Below are 23781 nucleotides of genomic sequence, written 5' to 3'. Positions count from 1 at the left end.
GAGAGAGAGAGAGAGAGAGGGAAGCAGGCTCCCTGCTGAGCAGAGAGCCCGATGCGGGCCTCGATCCCAGGACCCTGAGATCATGACCTGAGCCGAAGGCAGCGGCTTAACCCACTGAGCCACCCAGGCGCCCTGCATTATACATTTTTAAGGGTGAATTTAATGTCATATGAATTATATCTAAAGTTAAAAAAGATACCTCTACTTCATTAGGTACTCACCTGAGTATAGCCATTAAAATCAAAATCCTATTTAGAGGAACACCTAAAACTTGTATTATCCCTATAATATGTAAACGTAGTTCTTTTTTATATCTGGTTTTATGTAACTGCATATACATACGTGTACAGAAATATATATGAATAATTTAAACGGTATTAAGGGTGTCCCAAGTAAAGCACTCCTAGCTAACTCAGGCCAAAGCAAAGGAGGTTCTGAGAGCTCAGGACGCCCCCGCGCATCCGGGTCAAATGGAACGGCCCGGAAGTCCACAGGCCAGCTACTGACACGTGACCAGCGTTGAGGCTGGGAAAAGGCTTGGCGCCAGTCTGTGACCTCATTTCTGCGCGACCCTTATTTTTTTGGCGTAGAGTTTCCGCGCTGCTCCTGTGAACGATGCCGAAAGTTGTGTCTCGGTCAGTGGTTTGCTCCGACACCCGGGATCGGGAGGAGTATGACGACGGCGAGAAGCCCCTCCACGTCTACTACTGTTTGTGTGGCCAGATGGTCCTGGTGCTGGGTAAGTAATCGGGAACCGGAGGGCGTCTGCAAGAAGCGAAACTTCGGGTTCTCTAGGGCGGGTTTTCTCTGGCTGGGATCTGGGAGGCGCGTCTCTTTGAAGATTGGTGGGCTTTCCTGCTCCATGCTGATGCCTCCCTACCCTACTCCGGGGCAGCTTTTCTGTTTAACCTTCTGTGTATCCGGGCTTCTCTCAAAACCAAATTCCTCCTTCAGAAAAAATTGTTTATCTCCCTTTCCTCCCACGCCGCTTCTAGAAACTTTATAACCTTTCTCCTGCATGCTAGGAGGCTGTCACAGCTTTTACCTTCAACGAGGTTAAAGCGTTCCCTCGATCCTACGTTCTCTTCCAGCTGTAACCCCATTTCTTTGCTGCTTTTATAGCAAAACTTCTGGAAAGAGTTGCTTATATTGCCTGTCGCTGCATCCTCACTTCCCATTCCATGTTGACCGCACTTCAGGCAGACTTCTCTTCCCATCTCACCATCTAAACCATATTTGTCAAGGTCAGTAACTGAACCTGTTAGTGGTGCCAGTGCTCAATGGCTGGTGCTCATTTTAGTTCTCATCTGTGTCATTTGACAGAGATGATGATTCCATCCTTCTTAAAACACTTTTTGTCATTTGCTTCCAAGACTCCATAGTCTCCGGATTTTTCCTCCTACCTTGATTTTGCCCCTCCTCAAGGTCTAGCTCCTTTTATGACTCTGATGTTTAGGCATTGCAAGGCCCTAGGGCTCAGTCCTCTCACCCGTTCACAATTTGTACTCACTCCCTTCTAAGCGACCCCAACCATTCCCACGCTTTAAATGCCATTTACATGCTGATTCCTCCCAAATGTTCATCTTTAACTTACACTTCCCCTCAAACTCCAGCTACCTGTTCCCTGTCTCCACTGGATGTCTGGTGGGTCTCTCAAGTGATCACTGTGATCACTTGACTTCTCTGTGACCCTTTAGGTACCTCATTTGCATTATGTCAATTTCCATTTGCTTTTTTTTGCACCTTGTTTATTTCCTGTATGTTTTCAGATTGACACTCCTCCAGCTGGTTTGGGTCATTTGCCTGTCACATGTAGCATAGCACTGACCCTCTCTCTTTTTTTCTAAGCACTTAATCACTTTTCCCAATGCCTTTGTCATAGGCTGTTCCAGATGCTTGATTGTCTCTTCTGATTCTCACGCATTAGAACACAAACCAAGTGTACCATGATTATAGAAACATAGCAAACTTGACGTGCTGGGAAGGACTTTTGAGATACTGTCATCTATTTATCCTTCCAGTGAGGAGTCAAAACAAAACAAAACAAAAGGAAGTAATTTGCCAAAGATCACTAAGGTGGTAACGGGGCTCCAGACCTTCTGACACCAAGTCCTTTTCAGTTGGGAAATTAAATAATAGGCTTCCATAAGCATTAGTAATTATAGTAAAACATTACAGTGCTAAGGGCCCCCACTGAACACTTGTGATTGCCCCAGGGTAGTTTTCAGTAGCTCTAGTGACGGAATCTTATTCCATTTCTTTAGACTGTCAGTTAGAGAAATTGCCCATGAGGCCCCGGGATCGCTCCCGCGTGATTGATGCTGCCAAACACGCCCACAAGTTTTGTAACACGGAGGACGAGGAGACCATGTATCTTCGGAGGTAAGAGGCTGATGCTTGGATTTCCTTGTGTTTCGGTCTGTTTCTGAGGAATCAGTACCCCAGCTAGTGCTAAACAGGTTGTTCTTAGGGGTCCAACACTTCGACATTTGTGTTAGCTCTCTAACGTCTGTTAATGTGGCAGTACCTTCGCTGTGCTTCTTTGAAATGCTGCCGAGATGTGATTCTGTTGCCATTCGATAGCTGTAATTTGGTTTTTTTGCAAGTAGAATGAGCTCATTCGATCTCTGATGTCTTAGCATGCCGTGTGCCGGGCCCCGAGCAGGGAACTGGCTCTATGGAGTTGAACGAGGTACTGCCCTTACCACTGAAGAGTCTGCTGCTCAGTGCGGAGGCCTGGCTACCTTCTGTGTAAAAAGTGCAATGCCGGGGTGGTAAGCCAAAAGCTATGGGAAAGCAGATGGGAGTGGGTCATTCTGAATGGTGGTGAAAGGCACCAAACGATGATGGCATTTGTCTTTGGCCTTGAACTAGGATTTCAAAGTTGATGAGGGGGCTGAAGAGCATCCCAGGTGGAGGGAATATGGAAGCATTGAAAGGAGCACTTACGGTATGCTTGGGAACTTCGAACGGTCCTTGGTGACTGTAGTCCAGTGACTTTACAGGAAGGGCTTCATGCATCCTGAGGTGGGCCCAGAGTGAATTGCTGAAGTAGGCAAGTTTGGACCTTACCTGTTGGCAAGAGCCATCTCTCTCTCTCTCTTTTTTTAAGATTTTATTATTTGACATAGAGAGACACAGCGAGAGAGGGAATACAAGTAGGGGGAGTGGGAGAGGGAGAAGGAGGCTTCTTGCTGAGCAGGGAGTCCAGTGTGGGGCTCGATCCCAGGACCCTGGGATCATGACCTGAGCCGAAGGCAGACCCCTAACGACTGAGCCGCCCAGGTGCCCTGAGCCATCTCTCTCTTTTAAGCAGGGGAGTGACATGGTTGGATCTATTTGAGATTTGGGAGTCCTTGGCCGAGATAATTGAAACCTGGGAAGGGCTAACGTTATATGGCGTGTGGAGCAAGAGGAGAGAGGACTGAAAGTACCATCCTGGGGAACACTGACATTTCAAAAGCAGACAAAACAGTTGGAACCTGGCCACGTGGGAAACGGGAGGAGAGAGTGTCAGGAAGTGTGTATGTCTGGGGAGGGTGGCCTTCAGCAGGTGCCTGAGGCCACAGAGAGGTCAGTTGCAGGGGATTAAAAAGTCCAGACGTTCCTTCACATACATTTCATTTCCTCAGCTTCTGCTCTGTGCCGGGGTCCTGTCCAGAAGCCTTTGAGATGCCAGTGGATTTATTTGCTAGGGCTGCCGTAACCGTACCAACAGCTGGGTGGCTTAAAGCAACAGAAACTGTCTCACATTTCTGGAGAGTAGAAGTCTGAAATGAGGCTGTTGGCAGAGCCACCCGTGGTCTCTCTGAAGGTTTTTGGGGAGGATCCTTCCTTGGCCCTTCCCAGCTTCTGGTGGTTGCCGGCAGTCCTTGGCGTTTCTTGGCTGGCAGATGCAACACTTCAGTCTCTGTATCGTTACATGGCCTTCTCCCTGTGTCTCGGTCTCTGTTTTTCTTCTCTTCTTTTTATAGGGACATCAGTCACATCGGATTAAGAGCACATTCTACTCATCTACATGACCTCATTGTAACTAATTATATCTGCAACGACCCTCTTTCCAAATAAGGTCACATACCGAGATTCCTGGAAGGATGTGACTTTTTAATGGATACCATCCAACCAGTACAACCAGTAAACAAGCAAAGTACCCTGCCTGTATGGAGCTTGCATTCTAGGGCTGAGCTGGAGAAAGCAACAGGCTGACATCTTGCTATGTTAATTTAAGAAACCAAACTCTTGTCAGCCCACACTAATGAAAAGAAGTACCGCTAGGTGACATTCAGTAGCAAATGAGACCTCGAGCACCACTGTGCTTCTAGAGCACAGGCTTCTAGAGTTGTGCAGCTGAAGAGGAAATTGGTCATACACAAGATACAACTCGAGGCCAGTAATACAACCAGATTATAAAAATTGATGAAATTTACAAAGGAATGCCCTTTGGGAAGCACGGGGAGAATACCCCATTATGATGAATAGGACGGTTGACAAGATGCCTTATCTGAAGCTAATCCGTTGTCTTTTTCTCCCTCCATTAACCCTTGTTCAGTTTTCGGATGTTGAAAATTACCAACTGAGGGGTGCCTGGGTGACTCAGTCCATTAAGCGTCTGCTTTCAGCCCAGATCATGATCCTGGGGTTCTGGGATCAAGCCTCGCATACGGATCCCTGCTTAGCAGGGAGTCTGCTTCTCCCTTTCCCTCTGCTGCTCCCCCTGCTTGAGCTCACGTGCACTCTCTCTCCCTCTCTGAAATAAATAAATAAATAAGTAAGTAAAATCTTTTAAAAAAAGAAAAACTCTCCAACTGAGTATCGTTAAGATCACTAAGATTTATGTGTTTATTATATATGTATCATAGTTACATATACTAATGTGTAATAGTATTTCAATATATATCGAACGGCTGTGTATTACTCAGTTAATACAAAAACTGATCTAACAACACAGCAGGCCAGAGGCCCCCATGGCACTAAAAGGCAGGCGCCCTCACCTCTAGGCCAGAAAACGGAGTGGCCTTAGTCTGAAATAGAAACCCCGGAATCCAACCAGCCTGGTCCTGGAAGCGAGCCAGCTTTGGGACTTCACCCTAGGGCTGTATTGCCCAGGCTCGTGGTCTCTGGCCAGGTGACTGTGTCGGGCCAGAGAGTTCTCAGAGTTTACCAACAAGGCAGGGTAAACTCCCCTCCCGGTTGTTGTCCCTGATCTAATCATGAGCAGTCTGTCCAGTGGCCCACTCTAGTGTGCTCCCCTCCTGGCTGGGGGGGGGTGCATTTCCCTCCTTAGCCAGGGGTGTGTGCCAGCACCAGTTGCTGAACACATGCAGTCTGCCCACTCCCCATGTGCCCGGGAGCCCAGGGGTGTGTTGGGGGGGTGCTCCTCGATTGAGCATCCCACCACTGATCTTGACTCAGGTCTTGGTGTCAGGGCTGTGAGTTCGAGCCCCATGTTGGGCTCCATGTTTGGAGCCTACTTTATTTATTTGTTTTTAATTTTTAATTTTTTAAGTTTTTAAATTTTTTAAAAAGATTTTATTTATTTATTTGACAGACAGAGATCACAAGTACGCAGAGAGACAGGCAGAGAGAGAGGTGGAAGCAGGCTCCCCGTGGAGCAGAGAGCCCGATGCGGGGCTCGATCCCAGGACCCTGGGATCATGACCCGAGCTGAAGGCAGAGGCTTTAACCCACTGAGCCACCCAGGCGCTCCTGGAGCCTAAAAAAAAAAAAAAAAGAGTACCCATGCCCCGGAGCCCATCACAGTCCACCTCCAAGTTTTCATTCTAAAGTTCCTCTCTTTTGAACACTGTTGTTCCCTGGGCCCCCCGTTCCCATCCAGCAGTCCCAGTGTTTGCAGATCCAGTACTTTTCTGTCTCTCTGTTGACCCCCCCAAGGGACCTGCCTCCCTTGATGCTCTCCTTCCTTGACTTCTGTGAAGCTGCTCTGGGGATTCTCCTACTTCTTTGGCTTTCTCAATATTCTGGATTCTTTGGCCGCCTGCCCCTTAAATGTTGGTATTCCCCCGGGCTTTGACCTGGATCTTACTTCTCTCTCTTTATACTCTCCTTGGATGTCCTCACAACCTCTCACGGCATCAGTTACATTATGTGCTGATGACTCACAAAATCTAGATCTGCCTGCGTTTCTCTCCCGTACCCAGAACTGTGTAACTAACTGCCTCCTCTCCTTCTTCACCTGATGTTCTGTCTCAGATTGAACATGACCAAGGCCAAACTCATTATTTCTCTAGTAAGGAGATACTGCAGGTGGGCTGACCTGGCACTGCCACAACACTCTTCTTCTACACCTGCCTGTATGTGGGTGTCTGAAAAGTTATGGCATACATTACAGCGCCCACCCCACCCCTGCCCCAAATGACCCCTAAGATTCTGAATGTGACTTCACTTTTGCCAAGTAAAAGGGACAGAAGTAGAAGCTGTTGCATGAGGCTTCCAAGGAAAGGGCTTTTCACTCTTCTATTCTTATTTCTTCCTGCTTTTGGGGACAATGGGCATGATAACTGGAGCACCAGCAGCCATCCTGGGACCAGGACGGAGAGGCCACAAGAATTGCAGAGCTTTGCCATCACCATCCTTGGGTCCCAGTCACTGCCATGAACCACCTTTTCTTTTCTTTTTTTAAGATGGGGGAGAGAATTGGGGGGCAGGGGCAGAGAGTGAGATAGAGTCCCAAGCAGGCTTCATGCCCAGGTTGGAGCCCTATGCGGGGTTGGATCTCATGACCCTGAGATCATGACCTGAGCCGAAATCAAGAGTCAGACGCTTCACCTACTGAGCCGCCCTGGCGCCCCTCTTCTGGATGTCTTTTATAGGAGAACAAACCATTGTGTCGAGCCACTGCAGACAGGTCTCTAAATATCAGCCACACACAGTTCCTTCCTTCTCCTCCCCCTTCTACGATGACACCCCCATTCATGCAGTAGTCCATGCCAGAGTCCGTGAGCCAGTCCTCCCTTTGGCTCATCCATCCCCAGCCTCACCATCCCCTGCACACACCAGTCACTCACCATGGCCTGTTGACTCCCCTTCCAGTCTGTCTTGTGGGTGTCTCCCCTTTAGCCCTGCTGCCAGGCCATCTTCCAGTACCTGCCATCGCTGGCTTGGGCTGTTGAAGTAGCCTCTTACCTGGTCTTTTTGCCTCTCATTTTGTTCTCCTCCAGTCTGTTGTCTACTGCCTGAGTGGTCTCAAACGCACATTACAGAAGTCTCCTGCTTCCAGTCTTTTAGTGACTCTCCATCACTTACAACAGTGCTTTTCAGACATTTTTAGACAGTGAATCCTTTCTTCAAGTGGCATGCTTGTCCAGAAGTATGAATACGCAGGAAGCTGCTGTGACTGGGGAAGAGTCAAGCCCAATCCATTAAGGACTCCTACCCTTCCCCTATCCAGTTTCATTTAGGGGTCCTGGTGGAGTGCGATTTTACAAATCGTGGTTAGCGGGGTAAAATCGAAGTCTGAAGCCTCTCTGTGCTTGGCCTGCCTTTTTATTCTTGTCTCCTGGTACTCCTTGATTTTTTTTTCTTTTCTTTTTCTTTTTTAAAGTAGGCTCTACACCCAACATGGGGCTTGAACTCGTGACCCTGAAATCAAGGGTTGCATGCTCTACCAGCTGACTTTTTATTTTGTATTTATTTTTTTATAATAAAAAATATGTGCCCCTTGATTTTTTATTTTGTATTTATTTTTTTAAAAAAATTTATTTATTTATTTGACAGACAGAGATCACAAGTAGGCAGAGAGGCAGGCAGAGAGAGAGAGCGAGAGGAGGAAGCAGGCTCCCCACTGAGCAGAGAGCCCAATTCAGGGCTCGATCCCAGGACCCTGGGATCATGACAGAGCTGAAGGCAGAGGCTTTAACCCACTGAGCCACCCAGGCGTCCCAGGTCAGCCCCATTTAGTTTGGGAGGAGACTACACTGGGTGTCAATACCAGGGCGCAAGGATTATTGGGGGCCATCTTAGAGACTGCCACAACCAGGAAAAATGTTTTGTTTTTAGCCTTCCCTCCCTCACATAATCCTAGACCAGAGTCAATTAGCGCAGCTACCTAGTTCATGTTAATCACTTCCTTATGCCAGTTCAGTATCTTGTCTCACTTCCATGAACTTTTTGAGAGCAAGAATCCTGCCTTGTACTTCCAAAACCCTTAGTACACCTTGCCTGATTGTTGGCACATGGTCAGAGTAGATGAATTGTTGCAAACTTGACAAAATCCTCTTTGGCACTGGTATTTGAAAATTTCTCACCAAGAAATACACAGTCCCCTTTACTTAAAATTCTGTGTTTTCAAAGCTCAGGCTTATGAGAGATGGGCTGACTCCAGAATTCTAGAAGTCCGTTGTATGGTGGAGCTCTCCCTTCAGGCTGAGGTTGAATTTAGAGTCCCAGTAGGAAGTTATATGGAAGTGTAAGTTACATGGAACCGAAACTATGGCTAGGGCCCTAGTCACATGATGCTGGTGAATCATGGCACGTTTGACATAAGAGAAGAGGCGGGCTGTTAAAGATGGTGTAGCAGCACCACCGTGAGACTTGAAGCAACTCGCTTAATCTTTTTGGGCCCCAGTTTCCTTATCCCTCAACTGGGAAAACAATACCCATGTGTTGTCAAAGAGCTGCTAGGAGTCTCTGCAGTACCAGGAGGACCATAAATAGTTACAATGACTTTGGAAAGCACTTTGGCCTTGTAAGATGCGCGTAATTACTCCTCTGCAGTTTTATTCTTCTTCATATGCACCTCTGTGAAGCGCCTCTTGGCTGTGTTAGCACCATCCAGGGGAGTTTCTGAAAAGTCCTAATGCCTCACCTCCACCCTCGGAGATGAGGGGGAAGTCATAGAGCATAAAACTCACCATTTTACGGGGTGCAATCCAGTGGTTTTAGTATATTCACACGGTTGTGCAACCATCATCAATTCCAGAGCATTTTCATCTCCCGCCTAAAACAAACCTTATACCTAATAATGGTCATTCCCCACTTCCTTCTCCCCCAGCCCCTGGCAACCATTAATCTACTTTCTCTCCCTGTGGGTTTGCCTATTCTAGGTACCTCATTAAAAGGGAACCATAAAGGGGCGCCTGGGTGGCTCAGTGGGTTAAAGCCTCTGCCTTCTGCTCAGGTCATGATCCCAGGGTCCTGGGATTGAGCTCCACATTGGGCTCTCTGCTCAGCAGGGAGCCTGATTCCCCCCCAATCCACCTGCCTCTCTGCCTACTTGTGATCTCTGTCTGTCAAATGAATAAATAAAATATTTAAAAAAAAAGGGAAGCATAAATATTGTAGCTTTTGGTGTCTACCGTTCTTCATTTAGCATGTTTTCCAGGTACATCCATGATGTAGAATGACTCAGTACTTTATTCTTTCTTGCGGCTGAATGACATTCCATTGTAAGGACATACCGCATATTGTTTATCTGTTCATCAGTTGATGGGCATTTGGACTGTTTCCTTTTTAAAAAAATTTTTTTTTACTATTATGGGTAATGTTGTAAACGTGTGTACATGTGTACAGGATTTTGTGTGAACATGTTTTTGGTTCTCATGGGTGTATACTTAAGAATAGCTGGGTCATACATGTCATGTACCTTGTAGTCATTTGTGTATCTTCTTTGGAGAAATGTCTATTCAAATTCTTTGCCCATTTTTTAATTGGTATATTTGTCTTTTTAATTGTTGGGTCATAGGAATTCATATATTACAGATGCTAACCCCCTAACAGATACATGATTTGCAAACATTTTCTCCCATTCTGTGGATTGCCTTTTCACTCTTTTTGGTGATACTTTTAGAAGCATAAAAGTTTTTAATTTAATCAAGTCCAGCTTATTTTTTTCTTTGCTTGTGCTTTGCTTATTTTTTTCTTTGCTTATGGAGTCTTAGCTAAGAAACCATTGCCTAATTCAAGGTCTTGAAAGTTTATGTCTACATTTTCTTCTAAGAGTTTTATAGTTTAATTCTTGGGTTTAAGCCTTTCATCCATTTTGAGTTAAAATTTTTTTTGAGTTAATTTTTTTAGATGGCGTGAGATAAGTATGTAATAAATTCATCCTTGTACATGTGGATATCCAGTTGTCCTGGTACCAGTTATGGAAAGTCTGTTCTTTCTCCTTCGAATGGTCTTGGTACCCTTAAATCAAAAATCAGTTAGCAATATATGTATGGGTTTATTGGGACTCTGTTCCATTCCGTTGATCTGTCTGTCTTTATGCCAGTACTACCCTGTCTTGATTATTGTGGCTTTTGTGGTTTTGAAATCAGAAAATGTGAGTCCTCCAACTTTGTTCTTTTTCAGGATTGTTTTGGCTATTCTAGATTCCTTGTAATTCCATATGAATTTTAGGATCAGCTTGTCAATTTATGCAAAAAGCCAGCTCGGATTTTGATAGGGATTGTTTTGAAACTGTAGATTCATTTAGGGAGTATTACCATCTTAATGTTAAGTCTTCAGTCCACGAACATGGAATGCCATTCCATTTACTTAGGTGTTCTTTAATTTCTTTCAGCAATGTTTTATAGTTTTCAGTGCACAAGCCTTGCACTTATTTTGTTAAAATTTTCCTAAGTATTTTATTCTTTTTAAGATTTTATTACTTATTTGACAAAGACACAGAGAGGGAGGGAACACAAGCAGGGGGAGAGGGAGAAGGAGAAGCAGGCTCCCTTGGTGAGCAAGGAGCCCAATGGGGGGCTCGATCCTAGGACCTTGGGATCATGACCTGAGCTGAAGACAGCCACTTGATGACTGAGACACCCAGTATTTTATTCTTTTTGATGCTATTATAACTGGAATTGTTTTCTTATCTTTATTTTTTATTGTTCATTTTTAGTATATAGGACTCCATTAGTTTTTTTTTTTAAAGATTTTATTTATTTATTTGACAGAGAGAGATCACAAGTAGGCATAGAGGCAGGCAGAGAGAGAGAGAGGAGGAAGCAGGCTCCTCGCTGAGCAGAGAGCCTGATGCGGGACTCGATCCCAGGACCCTGAGATCATGACCTGAGCTGAAGGCAGCCGCTTAACCCACTGAGCCACCCAGGCGCCCTCCATTAGTTTTTATATGTTGATCATGTAACCTGCAGTCTTTCTAAACTTGTTTATTAGCTCTCATTGTATGTTTGTGTGTTCTTTAGGGTTTCTGTATGTAAGATCATGTCATCTACAGATAGAGATGGTTTTACTTTTTCCTTTCCAATCTGGATGCTTTTTATTTCTTTTTCTTGCCAGTTGCCCTGGCTAGAACTTTTCCTACAATGTTGAATAGAAGTGTTGAGAGTGAGTATCCTAGTCTTGTTCCTGATCCTAGGAGAAAAGCTTTCTGTCTTTCACCATTAAGTATGATATTAGTTTATGTAACTGTTAGTAACTGTGGGTTTTTCATAGATACCCTTTATCAGGTGCAGAAAGTTCCCTTCTATGCCTAGTATATTAATAAGGGTTTTGAATTTTGTCAGCTGCTTTTCTTTTGTGTCTGTTGAGATATTCAGATGATCATTTTTTCCCCTCTTTTGTTCTATTACTATGGTGTCTTGGCTTTGATTAATTTTTTTTATGTTGTACCAGTCTTGTAGTCCTGGAATAAATTCTTCTTGGTCATGTTATATGATCTTTTTTCTATGCTCCTGGATTCAGTTTGCTAGTATTTTTTTGTTTTTTAAAGAGTTCTGCCTGTGTGTTTGTAAGCAATATTGATCTCTAGTTTGTTGTTGTTGTTGTACCTTTGTCTGGTTTTGGTATCAGGGTAATCCTGGCTTCATATGAAGAGCTGGAAGGTATTTCCTCCTTTTTTGAAAAGTTTGTGAAACTTTGGTATTAATTCTTTGAACTTTTAGTAGAATTCACCAGTGAAGCCACTCATCCCAGGCTTTTCTTTGTGCAAAGTGTTTTGATTACTAACTAAATTTCTTTACGTGGATAGTCTATTTAGATTTTCTGTTTCTTTTCCAGTGAGTTTTGGTAGTTTACCTTATTCTATTGTTCTAGGAGTTTGCCCATTTCATCTCGATTATCTCATTTGTTGCCATATGGTCATTCATAGGATAATCTTACAAATCTTTTTCTGTCAGACCAGTAGTACTCTTGATTTTTTAAAATCCTACTAACATTAGACGATTTATAATTCCCTGAATATGCTGTGCTTTTTGGCTTTGCACATAATATTCCCACTGCTTGAAATACTGCTTGCTATCAGGACCATTGACTTTCAGCCACCTCCTCATGAAGCCTTCCATGACTGCCTCAGACAGACTTGGTGCTCCCACCTTTACATTCCCATTACATGGTATACATTTCTCCATTTAAGAACTTACCTCCATGATTGTAATTTTCCTCACTAAACCAAATTCTTTTTTTAAAAGATTGTATTTATTTATTTGACACACAGAGATCACAAGTAGGCAGAGAGGCAAGCGGAGAAAGAGAGGGAAGCAGGCTCCCCGCTGAGCAGAGAGCCTGATGCGGGACTCGATCCCAGGACCCTGGGATCGTGACCTGAGCCAAAGGCAGAGGCTTTAACCCACTGAGCCACCCAGGCGCCCCACTAAACCAAATTCTTAAAAGAATTCTTTCAACCAGTGTTTTATTGCATGTCTGTTTCGTTTCCAGTACTTTGCTCGGTTCTGGCGATAGAGTGGTCAGACAGGCATGGTCTCCATTAATCTTTGATCACATGGGCCCTACAGTCCAGTGGAATGACAGAAAAATAAAGTTACTATGATTCTGGGAGGTCCTGTGAATGAAACAAGGGCTCATGCAGAGAATATCATGAAAACTTCTTTGAAAAAGTGGCTGAGACCCCAAAAATGAGAATGGGAAAGCAGTGAGAAGAGCATTCTGGGGAGAAAGAAGTGTGTGTGTGAAAGGTCCGAGGTGGGAAAGCACTTGTTTGTTCAAAGAAGCGAGGTCTGTTGTGGCTGGTTCATGGTGAGGGAGGGAGGGCATCTGTGAAAGGAGAAGGGCCCCGTTTTGTGCTCAGCTGGTGCCTAGGAGGCCATGGTAAGGAGGCTGGATTTTATTCTAGGTGTCTTAGGAAGCCACTCTTGCCTCTGTTTAAAGAATGATTTGGAGTGTAACAGTAGCGGAAGCAGATTCTAGAATAGTAGTTAAAGTTTGTATGTTAGGTATGAATTTAGAACAGGGAAGGCCTAACCGAATACCACACACATGCGCGCACTTGCTTTCGATTTGACTGCCCCCAGATCTGAAATTTCCCCCAGTCAAACTGGGGAAGAAATATTTATAAGGCCCGTCAACATTTGCAAGTCTAGAAAATAAGAAGATAACTCAGTAGGCAAAAGATATGAACTGACAGTTCACCCAAAAAGAGAAAACACAAATGCCTATAAAATACACAAAAAGATGCCTCACTTTTCACTCTTTAAAAAAAGAAATGCAAATTATGAGAACACAGTTTTCATGTGTCAGATTGATAGTCGTGCAATTTAATCACATCCTGTTGGTGAGACTGGAGAGAAACACAAATTTCACATTGATGGTAGGAACGTAGATTGGTTCAACTTCCCTAGAGAGTAATTTGGCAGTATTTCTCAGAATTTAAAGCGGATACTCTTCTAGGAATTTATCCAACAGGTAAAAGACTTTTCGGTTTATCCACACAAAGGAATACAGTGCAGCCCTTATGAAGAATGAGGCAGCTCTTTGTCAATTGGTAAGGAAGGGTCCCCTATGAATTTTCTAACCAGGACACATTTTTTTAGGCAAACAAATGAAGAACAAAGAAGTGTAAGGTATGCTGCGTTTGTCTAAAAAGGGAAAGAAATAAAATATATTTTCTTTCTATGTCAGTAAGGATTCCTTGCTTGAATCGTCAACTATCTCTGGGAGGAACAGAAGAAACCAGAAGCAATATTTGCCGCTGGGGAAGAGAACTGGGTGGGTGAAGGGTGGGTGGGGAGGATATTTACTTTTCTTTCTATTCTTACATATGCCATGTTTGCATATGGCCTTTTAAAAAATGGGGGCAAGGAAGTGAGGAGACCAGTCTGGAAGCTAGGACAGTCGGCCAAGGAAGAGATGGTGGCCGGAAGGTGGAGCAAAGCAGACAGGTTCAAGATCTTTTTTTGGAGAGAAAATCCATAGGATTTGCTCATGGACTGGGTGTGGGCAATAAGAGAAAGAGGAGTCAAGGATGAGTCCCAGGTTTGTGTTAAGCATCTTGGGTGGGTGGCAGAGTTGCTTACCTAAGGCGCTCTTGTGGGCTCTTGAGCTTGGTGGCCTGGGCTTGAATGTAGCCTATTCTGCTTCTGGACTCTGACTGGGGCAAATCATGTGCTTAGGTTTGTGCCTTCGTGTGGAAAATAGGAATGGTAATAGGAACTTGGGTTGCTGTAAGGCTTAAATGGCTTCATAACATACGTTCTTGAGCACTGCGTACATGTGGGTGCTGGTATTGTTGTTGTTGTTATTGTTACCACCGTGACCCTGCCTGCTACTGTGACTATAGCTCCTGCTGCTCATTTGTTCATACCTTTTTTTTTTTTTTTACTTCCGTTTCCTGCACAGGCCCGAAGGCATTGAGCGACAATACAGGAAGAAGTGTGCAAAGTACGTGTCTAACAGCGTGGGATTCTCCCAATCACGCAAAAGCAAAGGCGGTAGTGTGTTCAGGAAAGAATTATGTGGATACCATTCTCTGTTATCTTTATCCTTGTAATCCCAACTGCCTTTGAACTTCAACTACACAAATACCAATATGCTTCTCAGAAGTCACATCTCTGACCAGCTGGTCACAGAAATTTTTTTTAACATTGTATCATTTTTTCTAAATAGAGATATAAATTATATATGATAAAATTTGCCTTTTTTTAAAAAAAGATTTTATTTGACGTAGAGAGAGACAGCGAGAGAAAGAACACAAGCAGGGGGAATGGGAGAGGGAGAATCAGGCTTCCCGCTAAGCAGGGAGCCCAAATAGGGCTCGATCCCAGGACCCTGGGATCATGACCTGAGCTGAAGGCAGACACTTAGCTTGAGCCACCCAGGCGCCCCTGTCCTTTTTTTTTTTTTTTTCCTTAACTAATCTCTCTGCCTACTGTGGGGCTTGAACTCACCACCCCAAGACCGACTTTCGCCTGCTCTCCTGACAGCCAGCCAGGTGCTCCCCAGATTTGCCCGTGTTAAGCATACAGTCTGAGAACTTGTGACAGAAATGTATAGTCCGCAAACACCACCCTGCCCTGATGCGGGCCATTCCCGGCCTCCTGTGCCCTTTGCAGTCAGTCCTCTTCTCTGTGTTCCCCCACTGGCAGCCGCTGAGCTGCCTTCTGTAGCTACAGTTTTGCCTTTTCTAAAAATGTTACCTACAGGCGTACCTGGGTGGCTCAGTGGGTTAAGCCTGTGCCTTTGGCTCAGTTCATGGTCTCAGGGTCCTGGGATTGAGCCCTGGTGAGTAGTGTCCATGGCTCCATTGTCCCTCTCCCCCTGTACGATGGCATTTGAGTTGCTGATGGTTTTGACTGTCCTGCATAAAGCCGTTACGAACATTCTGTATAAACCTTGGTGGGGACACGTGTTTTCTCTGGAGTGGAATCGCTGGCTCGTATGGTCAATGGAACATAATGTAACGTAATCCAGACTTACTTATAAAGCCTACTGGTGGGCCCATAGACCCACAAGAGCGTTAGAGACTGTTCTGTAAAGCTATATCTACATGTCCAGCTTTTGGCCGTTAACAGTGAGAATACTAAACTACAGTATGTTCCATCTGGTTGATGGCACAACAGCTACACCTTGGCTCTCAGAAGACTCTGGCAAGGAGAATCAAGGCACGGAAATGGCTAAGAAGGCAATTTAGTTCCCAGCCACACTAGAGTTGTCAACTTCAGTTTGTGTCTTTTTTTTTTTTTTAAAGATCTGATTTTTAAGTAACGTCTGTACCCAACGTGGGTCTCAAACTCACAACCCCAAGGTCAGGAGTCACACTCCACCAACTGAGCCAGCCAGGCAGCCCCCCACCAGTTTATCATGTCTTTTGAGTACTTCATGTAGCTGAAAAAGTAGAACAAAACTGACTGACCCAAGAAAGTTTGATGATTACTCCCTAGAGCAGTTGGCCGGCCACTGCCGGGGAGCTTTACACCCCTTCTCGACACTATAAAAACCCAAACAAAACTAGACAAACCCCCCATGCTAGGTACCCAGACTTCTGGGAAGAATGGCAGCAGTTTTTTTTTTCCTAAATATATATCTATTAGAGAGTGAGAAAGAGAGAGAGGGGAACCCAAGTGGACTCCTCGCTGAGTGCGGAGCCTGGTGTGGGGCCTGATCCCACGACCCTGAGATTATGACCTGAGCTGAAACCAAGAGTTGGTTGTACCATCCAGGAGCCCCAGCAGGTATTATTTATATATATATATATATTATATATATATATTTTTAAGAAACTTGTATTTTAAAATTTTTATTTATTAAGTAATTTTTCCATCCAACATGGGGCTCAAACTCACAGCCTCGTCCGGAGTCACATGCTCTCCCAGCTGAGCCAGCCAGGCGCCCCAGAGTGGCAGTGGCTTTAACGGGAAAGCAAACAGCAGCGGGCGCCAGCATTTCCCAAACTTGTCCAATGCTGAGAATTACCTGGGATGCTGAGGAAAGTGATAGATTCCCAGGCCTCAGCTTCCAGATTTGCTGAATGAAGATCTTTGGAAGGAGCTGGGAGTCTGAGCAGCAGCTGTAACAAATTCTTACTCGGTAAAGTGATTCCTCAGTGATTCTTGGGCAGCAGTTCCGGGAAACACCGGAAGGAGCGAATCCTCAGTTTATGCCACGAATGAAACTATTCTCAGTGTCTGAGCGCGCTTTGTGAATCGGCGTTTTGGGGATTTGGATTCTGAGCTTCCCAGAGACTGACTCTGCTGTTTGCAGGTGTGGACTGCCCCTCTTCTATCAGTCCCAGCCCAAGAATGCCCCCGTGACCTTCATTGTGGATGGCGCAGTAGTCAAGTTCGGCCAAGGTTTTGGTAAAACGAATATCTACACTCAGAAGCAAGAGCCTCCTAAGAAGGTAATCACTGAAGGAGACTGACTGGTTCATATAGCTGCGAATCTCCAGATCGCCCTCCATCTTTCAATGAGTATAATGAGAAAGTGCTCTTTTTGGACGCATGCTTTATTAAGAGGATGCCATTTTTATGGGTGAGCAGATGTTAATGTAACATCTATTATGTGTTCTGTTCTTTCCTACGGCTGTCCCAGGAGTAAAGTTAGAAATTGTATGGTTTTGATTCACATTGATTTCCTTTGAAATCTCTTCCTTTTTCAGTGTGGACAGTTAAAGTGAAAGTTAAAAGGCCTTGATGGCAAATATTAGAAAAATAGAATCCAAATAGAAAAAAAAAATCTACTGGCACTTTTAGATAGGCCAGCCTCTCCGTCCTCACCCTGCAGTCAGGCATGTGCATGGACACACGTGCGCGATGTGCAGCTCACAGAGCCTCTTGCAGTGAACGAGACTGATTCCTCCTCCTGTGACTCCAGGTGATGATGACCAAACGGACCAAAGACATGGGCAAGTTCAGCTCCGTTACGGTGTCTACCATTGATGAAGAGGAAGAGGAGATTGAGGCTGTGAGTGCTTCTGCTCCCAAGGGAACTGGATTGGGGGGTGGGCCCGGAAGGAACTGGGACTCTAGAATCAGCCCATTCGAGTAGCGGAATAATGAGAAATGTTGCTTCCAGGCCTTACTGTGTTAGTAAGAAACTAGAGGACCCCAGTCCCGTTCCTGTCTTTCTGGATCCCTAGGGCATCTGTAAAATGAGAACCAGGCAGTTGGACTGGATCAGTGGCATTTTCATACTGATTTTGAGATGCTTTCAGGGGGCAAATCCCTCATCTCTCATCCCTCTTCATTCCTAAAAACCTATCGGACTCTGCAGTTTGAGGTCCCGTCAGTCTGGCTCGAGTGGCTTGTGAGGCTCTCTGTAGTAGTAGGATCAATTACCTTTATGGTCCTTTAGTATAATGAGGTTTACAGAGAGATGTTATCTGTTGTTTTTCAAATGGTTTCGGCCGAAACCTGAGCTGTCCTGGATTATTGTACAGCTGACGAGTTTAAAGGGAACAGAGTCCATTTCAGAAACAATTCTGAGATCCGAGGAGCAGGAATTGCTCCTTAAGGTCTCTGGGACTCACTGGTACCGGCTGCCGCTCTTCCTCCCGCAGAGAGAAGTTGCCGACTCGTACGCACAGAATGCCAAAGTGATCGAAAAGCAGCTGGAGCGCAAGGGCATGAGCAAACGGCGACTGCAGGAGCTGGTGAGTGGCCTGGGCGGCGAGGGTTTCTCGGTCTGAGAGACCCTCCAGCAGTCGGGGAGATCCTGCAGGAAGTCTGTGTGCCGGGTGCGGGGCGCCGGGTAGCTGGTGGCCAGCTGTCTCACCCTGGCCCATCACGGTCGGTGTACTCTGTCTAGTGACCATGGGCTCCAGGCCCCAAGTTAGAGTACTCACTGGCCAGTCCTGACTGGGCCGGTACTTGAACCTGCTGCCCGGGGTTTGTGGATGTGCACCTAGGTGGGGAGGGCGTACAGCTGTGCTACATTGGCTTCACTGGGATGGGGGCCTTGGGGCTCCCTAAAGCCCCGGGGCCGTCCTTACTTTCTGTGTGAGTCACAGACTCATGGCGCGTGCACACTTGAATTTGATGGCGCCGGTAAGGTGGGTCTTCTTGATAACAATGTACTTTTGCTAGTTCTTTAAGATTGGCCATCACTGTCTTCGTGCCTCATCGGAGGCTGTGGCGGTGCAGTCTGATGACCGGAGAGCTTCCTTCGGTGACAGGGTGACAGGTGGTGGGTCTTGGGCACGGCATTGCCCTGCCATCGTGGTCTAGAGCCATGCCTATCCCATTTGCCGAGGGGAAGGGCCGGGGCTTGCTTCTTTTTTATAAATCTCCATTTTGTCAAGAACAGATTTATAATTTATAAAATGCCATAAAAATGCATTTGCCTCAAGTGCTCATGCTAAATGATTTGTTTTTGTTATGACGCTGGCAAATTACTGTGCAAGGTTCTAGGTGCTAACTCTTGATTTTTATATATATCTTGCATGAATCAACAACCAGCAGTTCACGAACTATATAACATGAAGTAACACTGTTCCAGAACAGTGTTTCTTGTCTTATTCTGCCAGGAATGGGATACTGGTATATCATGGTATTGATTCCCTCAGCCCTTTGAAGGGCCTGGGGCTGTAGGAGCCCTGCGCTGATCGCCTTTGACCGTAGCCTTTTACCACACAGACGCCATCGTTTTCTATGTGCAGCATAATACCAGAAAGGTTGGAAAGCAGTTGCTAGAGATATGTGGATTTGCCAACCACTGTTCTAGTTTCTGTACTAAATGAACACAAAAGGATAGTGTCTGGGCAGTTAGGAGAAGGAAGGAAAATAAGAATGTCATGGCATCACTCAGGGCATATGCTTTTCTTCCTTTTCCAGGCTGAACTGGAAGCCAAGAAAGCAAAGATGAAGGGGACCTTGATTGACAACCAGTTCAAGTGATCAGGACCTTCCTCTCAGCCCAGACCGGAAGCAGGCATTTAGACAAGGAGGAAAAAGAACTGTTTCTTGACTCCACAGCCTTGTGGTCACCTTTTAGCCCCAGTGGAAGGCTTTCCATTACTTCCCATTGATTCTTCCTACTTTCGGTGAGGGCTTTGAATCCATGTGACCTGCTTTCTAGAGATGGGTTTTCTAAATCTTTCTGTATATAGGTCTTCTGTACTATTTTTTGTGCATTTGATGTAAACTTCTTCAGCTGTGTGGAAAGTCTGAACACACCAGGGCTTGAGTGTCTCTTGTTTTGAAAGTAGCTCTTCTTAGTCCCTCTTCAAAGCTAATAAAATGTTTATAGATTTTTTTTTAAAAAGTACTATGATGTATCACAGAGAAAGTGGCGTGGATTATATTTAAAGTTACAGCAATTATGATTCTTTTAAGTGACTATTCTTAGACGAGCAGGAATTGACTATGGTTTGAACCTCTCTCCTGTCAGAAAGGAATCTGTGGAAAGCCAGAATGTCCATAAAGCTTCCTTTAGCTTCGCATTCAGAGAAACTTCCTTGGTAACAAACCAAGAAATGATCCTGAAAGTATAGTCTTTCTTCCTTTACTTCAAATGGTAAAGCTGTAGATGCATTATTCCTTACTGGCCTTTGTACTTAAAGAAGGAACAGCCAGATTGGGGGCAGGGGCGAGTAGGGTAGCCCAGGTCTAAATGAAAATGGGGTCTCAGTAAGCAACCCAAGGTGACCACCATCCCGTCAGGCAGCTAGGGAGACGCCTGCTTCCATATGTGGGTACGGGAGGGAGACCTAGAGTAAGAGCTGATACTGAGACAAAACAAAAGTAGCTGTTGGCCAGCTCGTATTTCATATTTGCTATTTGTAGAGGAGTGTTGTCTTTTTAAATATTTAGGGGCACTGGGGTGACTCCGTTGGTTAAGCCTCTGCCTTCGGCTCAGTCACGCTCGTGAGGATGGACGGAGCCCCGCATCGAGCTCCCTGCTCAGTGGGGAGGCTGCCCCTCCCCACCCAGCTCATGCTCTCTCTAGTTCTGTCTCTCTGTTTCAGTGATAACAATATGGAGCGTTATATACGTGTTTTTATCTGTTCACCTGTGTCATAAGCTGTTGGGCCGGATTGCTCAGCAGTCGCCCAAGACGTGTGTAAGGCGCTGCTGGGAAATAATAGGACATTTCTCCTTGCTTTTTCCCCTGCCTTCCTTATTTGGAATGCAGAGTAGCTTGGAGTAGGGGGTAGATGCGAGCTAGCAAGAACTGGGAGAAAGAGGAGCGGCAGCGGGCCGGGGAAAGCCAGGTGGGGCTGTGTTGCCATCTTCCCGAGTTCGCCTGCATCCAGTGAGGTCTTTGCAACCGAGTCTTCCTGTCCACCTCATTTCCTGTCCTCGTTCTGAAAGATACTTGGACAGCATGTAGATGGCCAACCATAATCTCCTCGCAGTTCCTTGACCTCACCTCCAAACAGTGACCTTCACCTTCACGCCTCTGTAGCCATAAACTCCCATGACCGTAGCCTGGCAGCCATGTCCACCACGTCTGAGATCCAAGATTCTAGAGATCCAAACTTCTGCTCTGTGATCACAGCCTCCTCACATGGCCACTCTCATGCTCTCACTTCCACTAAACCTGTTCTTTCTGTTTTTAGATGTGAAGGATGGTTATTTTATCAGTCCTCATAGAAAAAACTGCAGGAGTTTACAGATGATGACGATACTCTTTAATGGCTGCTCGCTCTGTGTTACGTGCCATGGAAGGCACTTCGTGGGTATGACCTAGTCAAAACAAGATGACAGGGGCGCCTGGGTGGCTCAGTGTGTTAAAGCCTCTGCCTTCGGCTCAGGTCATGATCCCAGGGTCCTGGGATTGAGCCCCACATCGGGCTCTCTGCTCAGCAGGGAGCCTGCTTCCCTTCCTCTCTCTCTGCCCACCTTTCTGCCTACTTGTGATCTCTGCCTGTCAAATAAATAAATCTTAAAAAAAAAAAAACAAAACAACAAGATGACAGTCCTTTGAGATCGGTCTGTTCCCATTCTCATCTCACAGACGAGAATTGAAGACTCTGAGAGTGTAAGTTTCCTAAGATCCCGTAGCCAGGAAGTGATAAAGCCAAAAATCTGACTATAGAACTAGGCTGAATTGCTTCTCCTATGGGATTTAAAAAAAAAATCTATTATGGAGAACAGATAGCAATTTCATTTTGAGAAACCAAGTAAAAGGCGCTGTAAAGACACATAGAGGACTTCCCTGTAGCAATGTGTTGTCACCTTTCCACATATTTTCTGAAATATTTGTCCTTAGATACTAATCCTAAACCATTTTAACAGCTGGTTCAAATTGCACACTTTGCTTCATCTTTAAGACTGCAAATCATGATGTCATTAGTACCAAATAAACATGTGCTCTTTAGTGTTGGCTGCTTTCATATTGATCTACTTACAAAAGTGATACACTGTGCTATCTCTAGTCTCTTTATTTTCTTGTAGTATTTTAGCAGCAAATACAGTGTTTTAATGTTAGTACTAAGAGCCGTATTGGAATTTCGGAGAGTCTTACTCTGTTTTATTTTGTGTTTGTACTATCAACTGTAATAAAATAGTAAAATGTAAAATGTTTCCACTGTAATAATTACTGACATTTGGAGGTGTAATTCTACCATGTAAGAGAAATTGAAAAGCTTTTTAAAAACTAGCTTGTCTCCACCCTTCTGGAATCCTTAGCACTGTGGGTCACCTCCTTTCCTTAAGGAAAAAACTTCCCTTTTTGATTTCCTTGATGTTTTACTCTGCTGCTGCTTTACCTCTCTGACTACTCTGCTTGTTTGTTTTTAAGATTTTTAAAATGATTTTATTTATTTATTTGTAAGAGAGAGAGCACAAGCAGGGGGAGCGGCAGGCAGAGGGAGAAGCAGGCTCCCTGGGGGGCTCAATCCCAGGACCCTGGGACCTGAGCCGAAGGCAGATGCTTCATCGACCGAGCTACCCAGATATCCCTGACTACTCCATTGTTTTGTTCAGTTTTAACAAAACACAGTCTATTACACTTGAGCTTTTAGTATCTGATATTCCTCCAGGAAAACAAAAAACATCACTTACAGTGAACTAAACCTGCTTCTACACTTCATAGAACCTCCATCCTCCTGTTTTCTCCCTGTACTGCCATACTGTCACTACCCGTCTTCTTTCCGACCCTGCTAGATCCTGTGGTTGGGGCTCTGAAGTCCTCTCACCTTCAACCCTTCTGACTTTGAGTTTGCTTTTTCTTTATTTAAAAAAAGTAGGCTCTATGTCCAACGTGGGGCTTGAACTCACAATCCTGAGATCAAGGGTCACACACTCTACCAACTGAGCCAGCCAGGTGCTCCTGACCTTGAGTTTTTTAACTTAAAGTCTTTGAATCATTTTAGATGTACAGAAAAGTTCCAGAGATCGTTCAGAAAGTTTCTATATACTCTTCACTCAGATTCCCTAGTATTAACATCTTATATAATGCTGTGGGCTGAATTGTGTCCTCTCCAAAATTCCTGTGTTGAAGCCCTAATCCCCAGTGCAGTGGGATCTGGAGATGGGCCTTTGGGAAGTTAATTAGGTTTAGATGATGGCATGAGATGGGACCCTCATGATGGGATTATTGCCCTTAGAAGAAGAGACCAGAGAGCTCTCTCTACCACATGAAGACACAGCAAGAAGGTGGCCGTCTGCAAGCCAGAAAAAGAGCTCCACCGGGAACTGAATTGGCTGGCACCTGGACCTTGGACTTCCAGTCTCCAGAACTGTGAGAAATCAATGTCTGTTGTTTTGCCACTTGGTCTATGGTATTTGGTTGTAGCAGCCCAGGCAGACTAATACATACGAAACCATAGCACAGTACTCAAAACTAATAAGTTAACATTGATATGGTGGTCTAAAAGCCACACGCTTTATCTGGATTTCACCAGCTGTTTCACTGTCCTCTTTCTGGCTGAGGACCCCATTCACAATCACATGCTGCATTTAGCTGCTGTGTCTCTCTAGTCTCCTCTGATTCATGACAGTTTCTCAGTGGTATCTTGTGCTTTCGACTTTGCATCTCCCTAATGATAGATGATGTCTTTGCAACCCTGCTTTCAAATCTTTGGATAAATACCCAGAAGTGGGACTTCTGATTCATATGGTTCTATGAGTAATTTTTAAGAAAGCTTTTATTTATAAATAAATATTATTTTTTAATATTATAAATTATATTTATATATTTATA

General features: G+C 44.9%; 1 protein-coding gene across 1 annotated transcript; it reads left to right on the top strand.

Moving 5' to 3' along the window:
• The first annotated feature begins 531 nt into the window (after positions 1-531).
• On the top strand, positions 532-19889 carry CXHXorf56 (chromosome X CXorf56 homolog). Its single transcript, XM_032330096.1, has 7 exons — positions 532-739; positions 2265-2382; positions 14536-14577; positions 16897-17035; positions 17509-17598; positions 18194-18286; positions 19467-19889. The coding sequence occupies exons 1-7, from the start codon at positions 616-618 to the stop codon at positions 19527-19529; spliced, it is 669 nt and encodes a 222-aa protein (XP_032185987.1). The 5' UTR covers positions 532-615; the 3' UTR covers positions 19530-19889.
• The last annotated feature ends 3892 nt before the right edge of the window (positions 19890-23781 follow it).

The sequence above is a fragment of the Mustela erminea genome, chromosome X, assembly GCF_009829155.1.
Source record: "Mustela erminea isolate mMusErm1 chromosome X, mMusErm1.Pri, whole genome shotgun sequence".
Lineage (NCBI taxonomy): Eukaryota > Metazoa > Chordata > Mammalia > Carnivora > Mustelidae > Mustela > Mustela erminea.
Note: the sequence above shows the minus strand (reverse complement) of the source record. Positions and strands in the feature narration are given on the sequence as shown.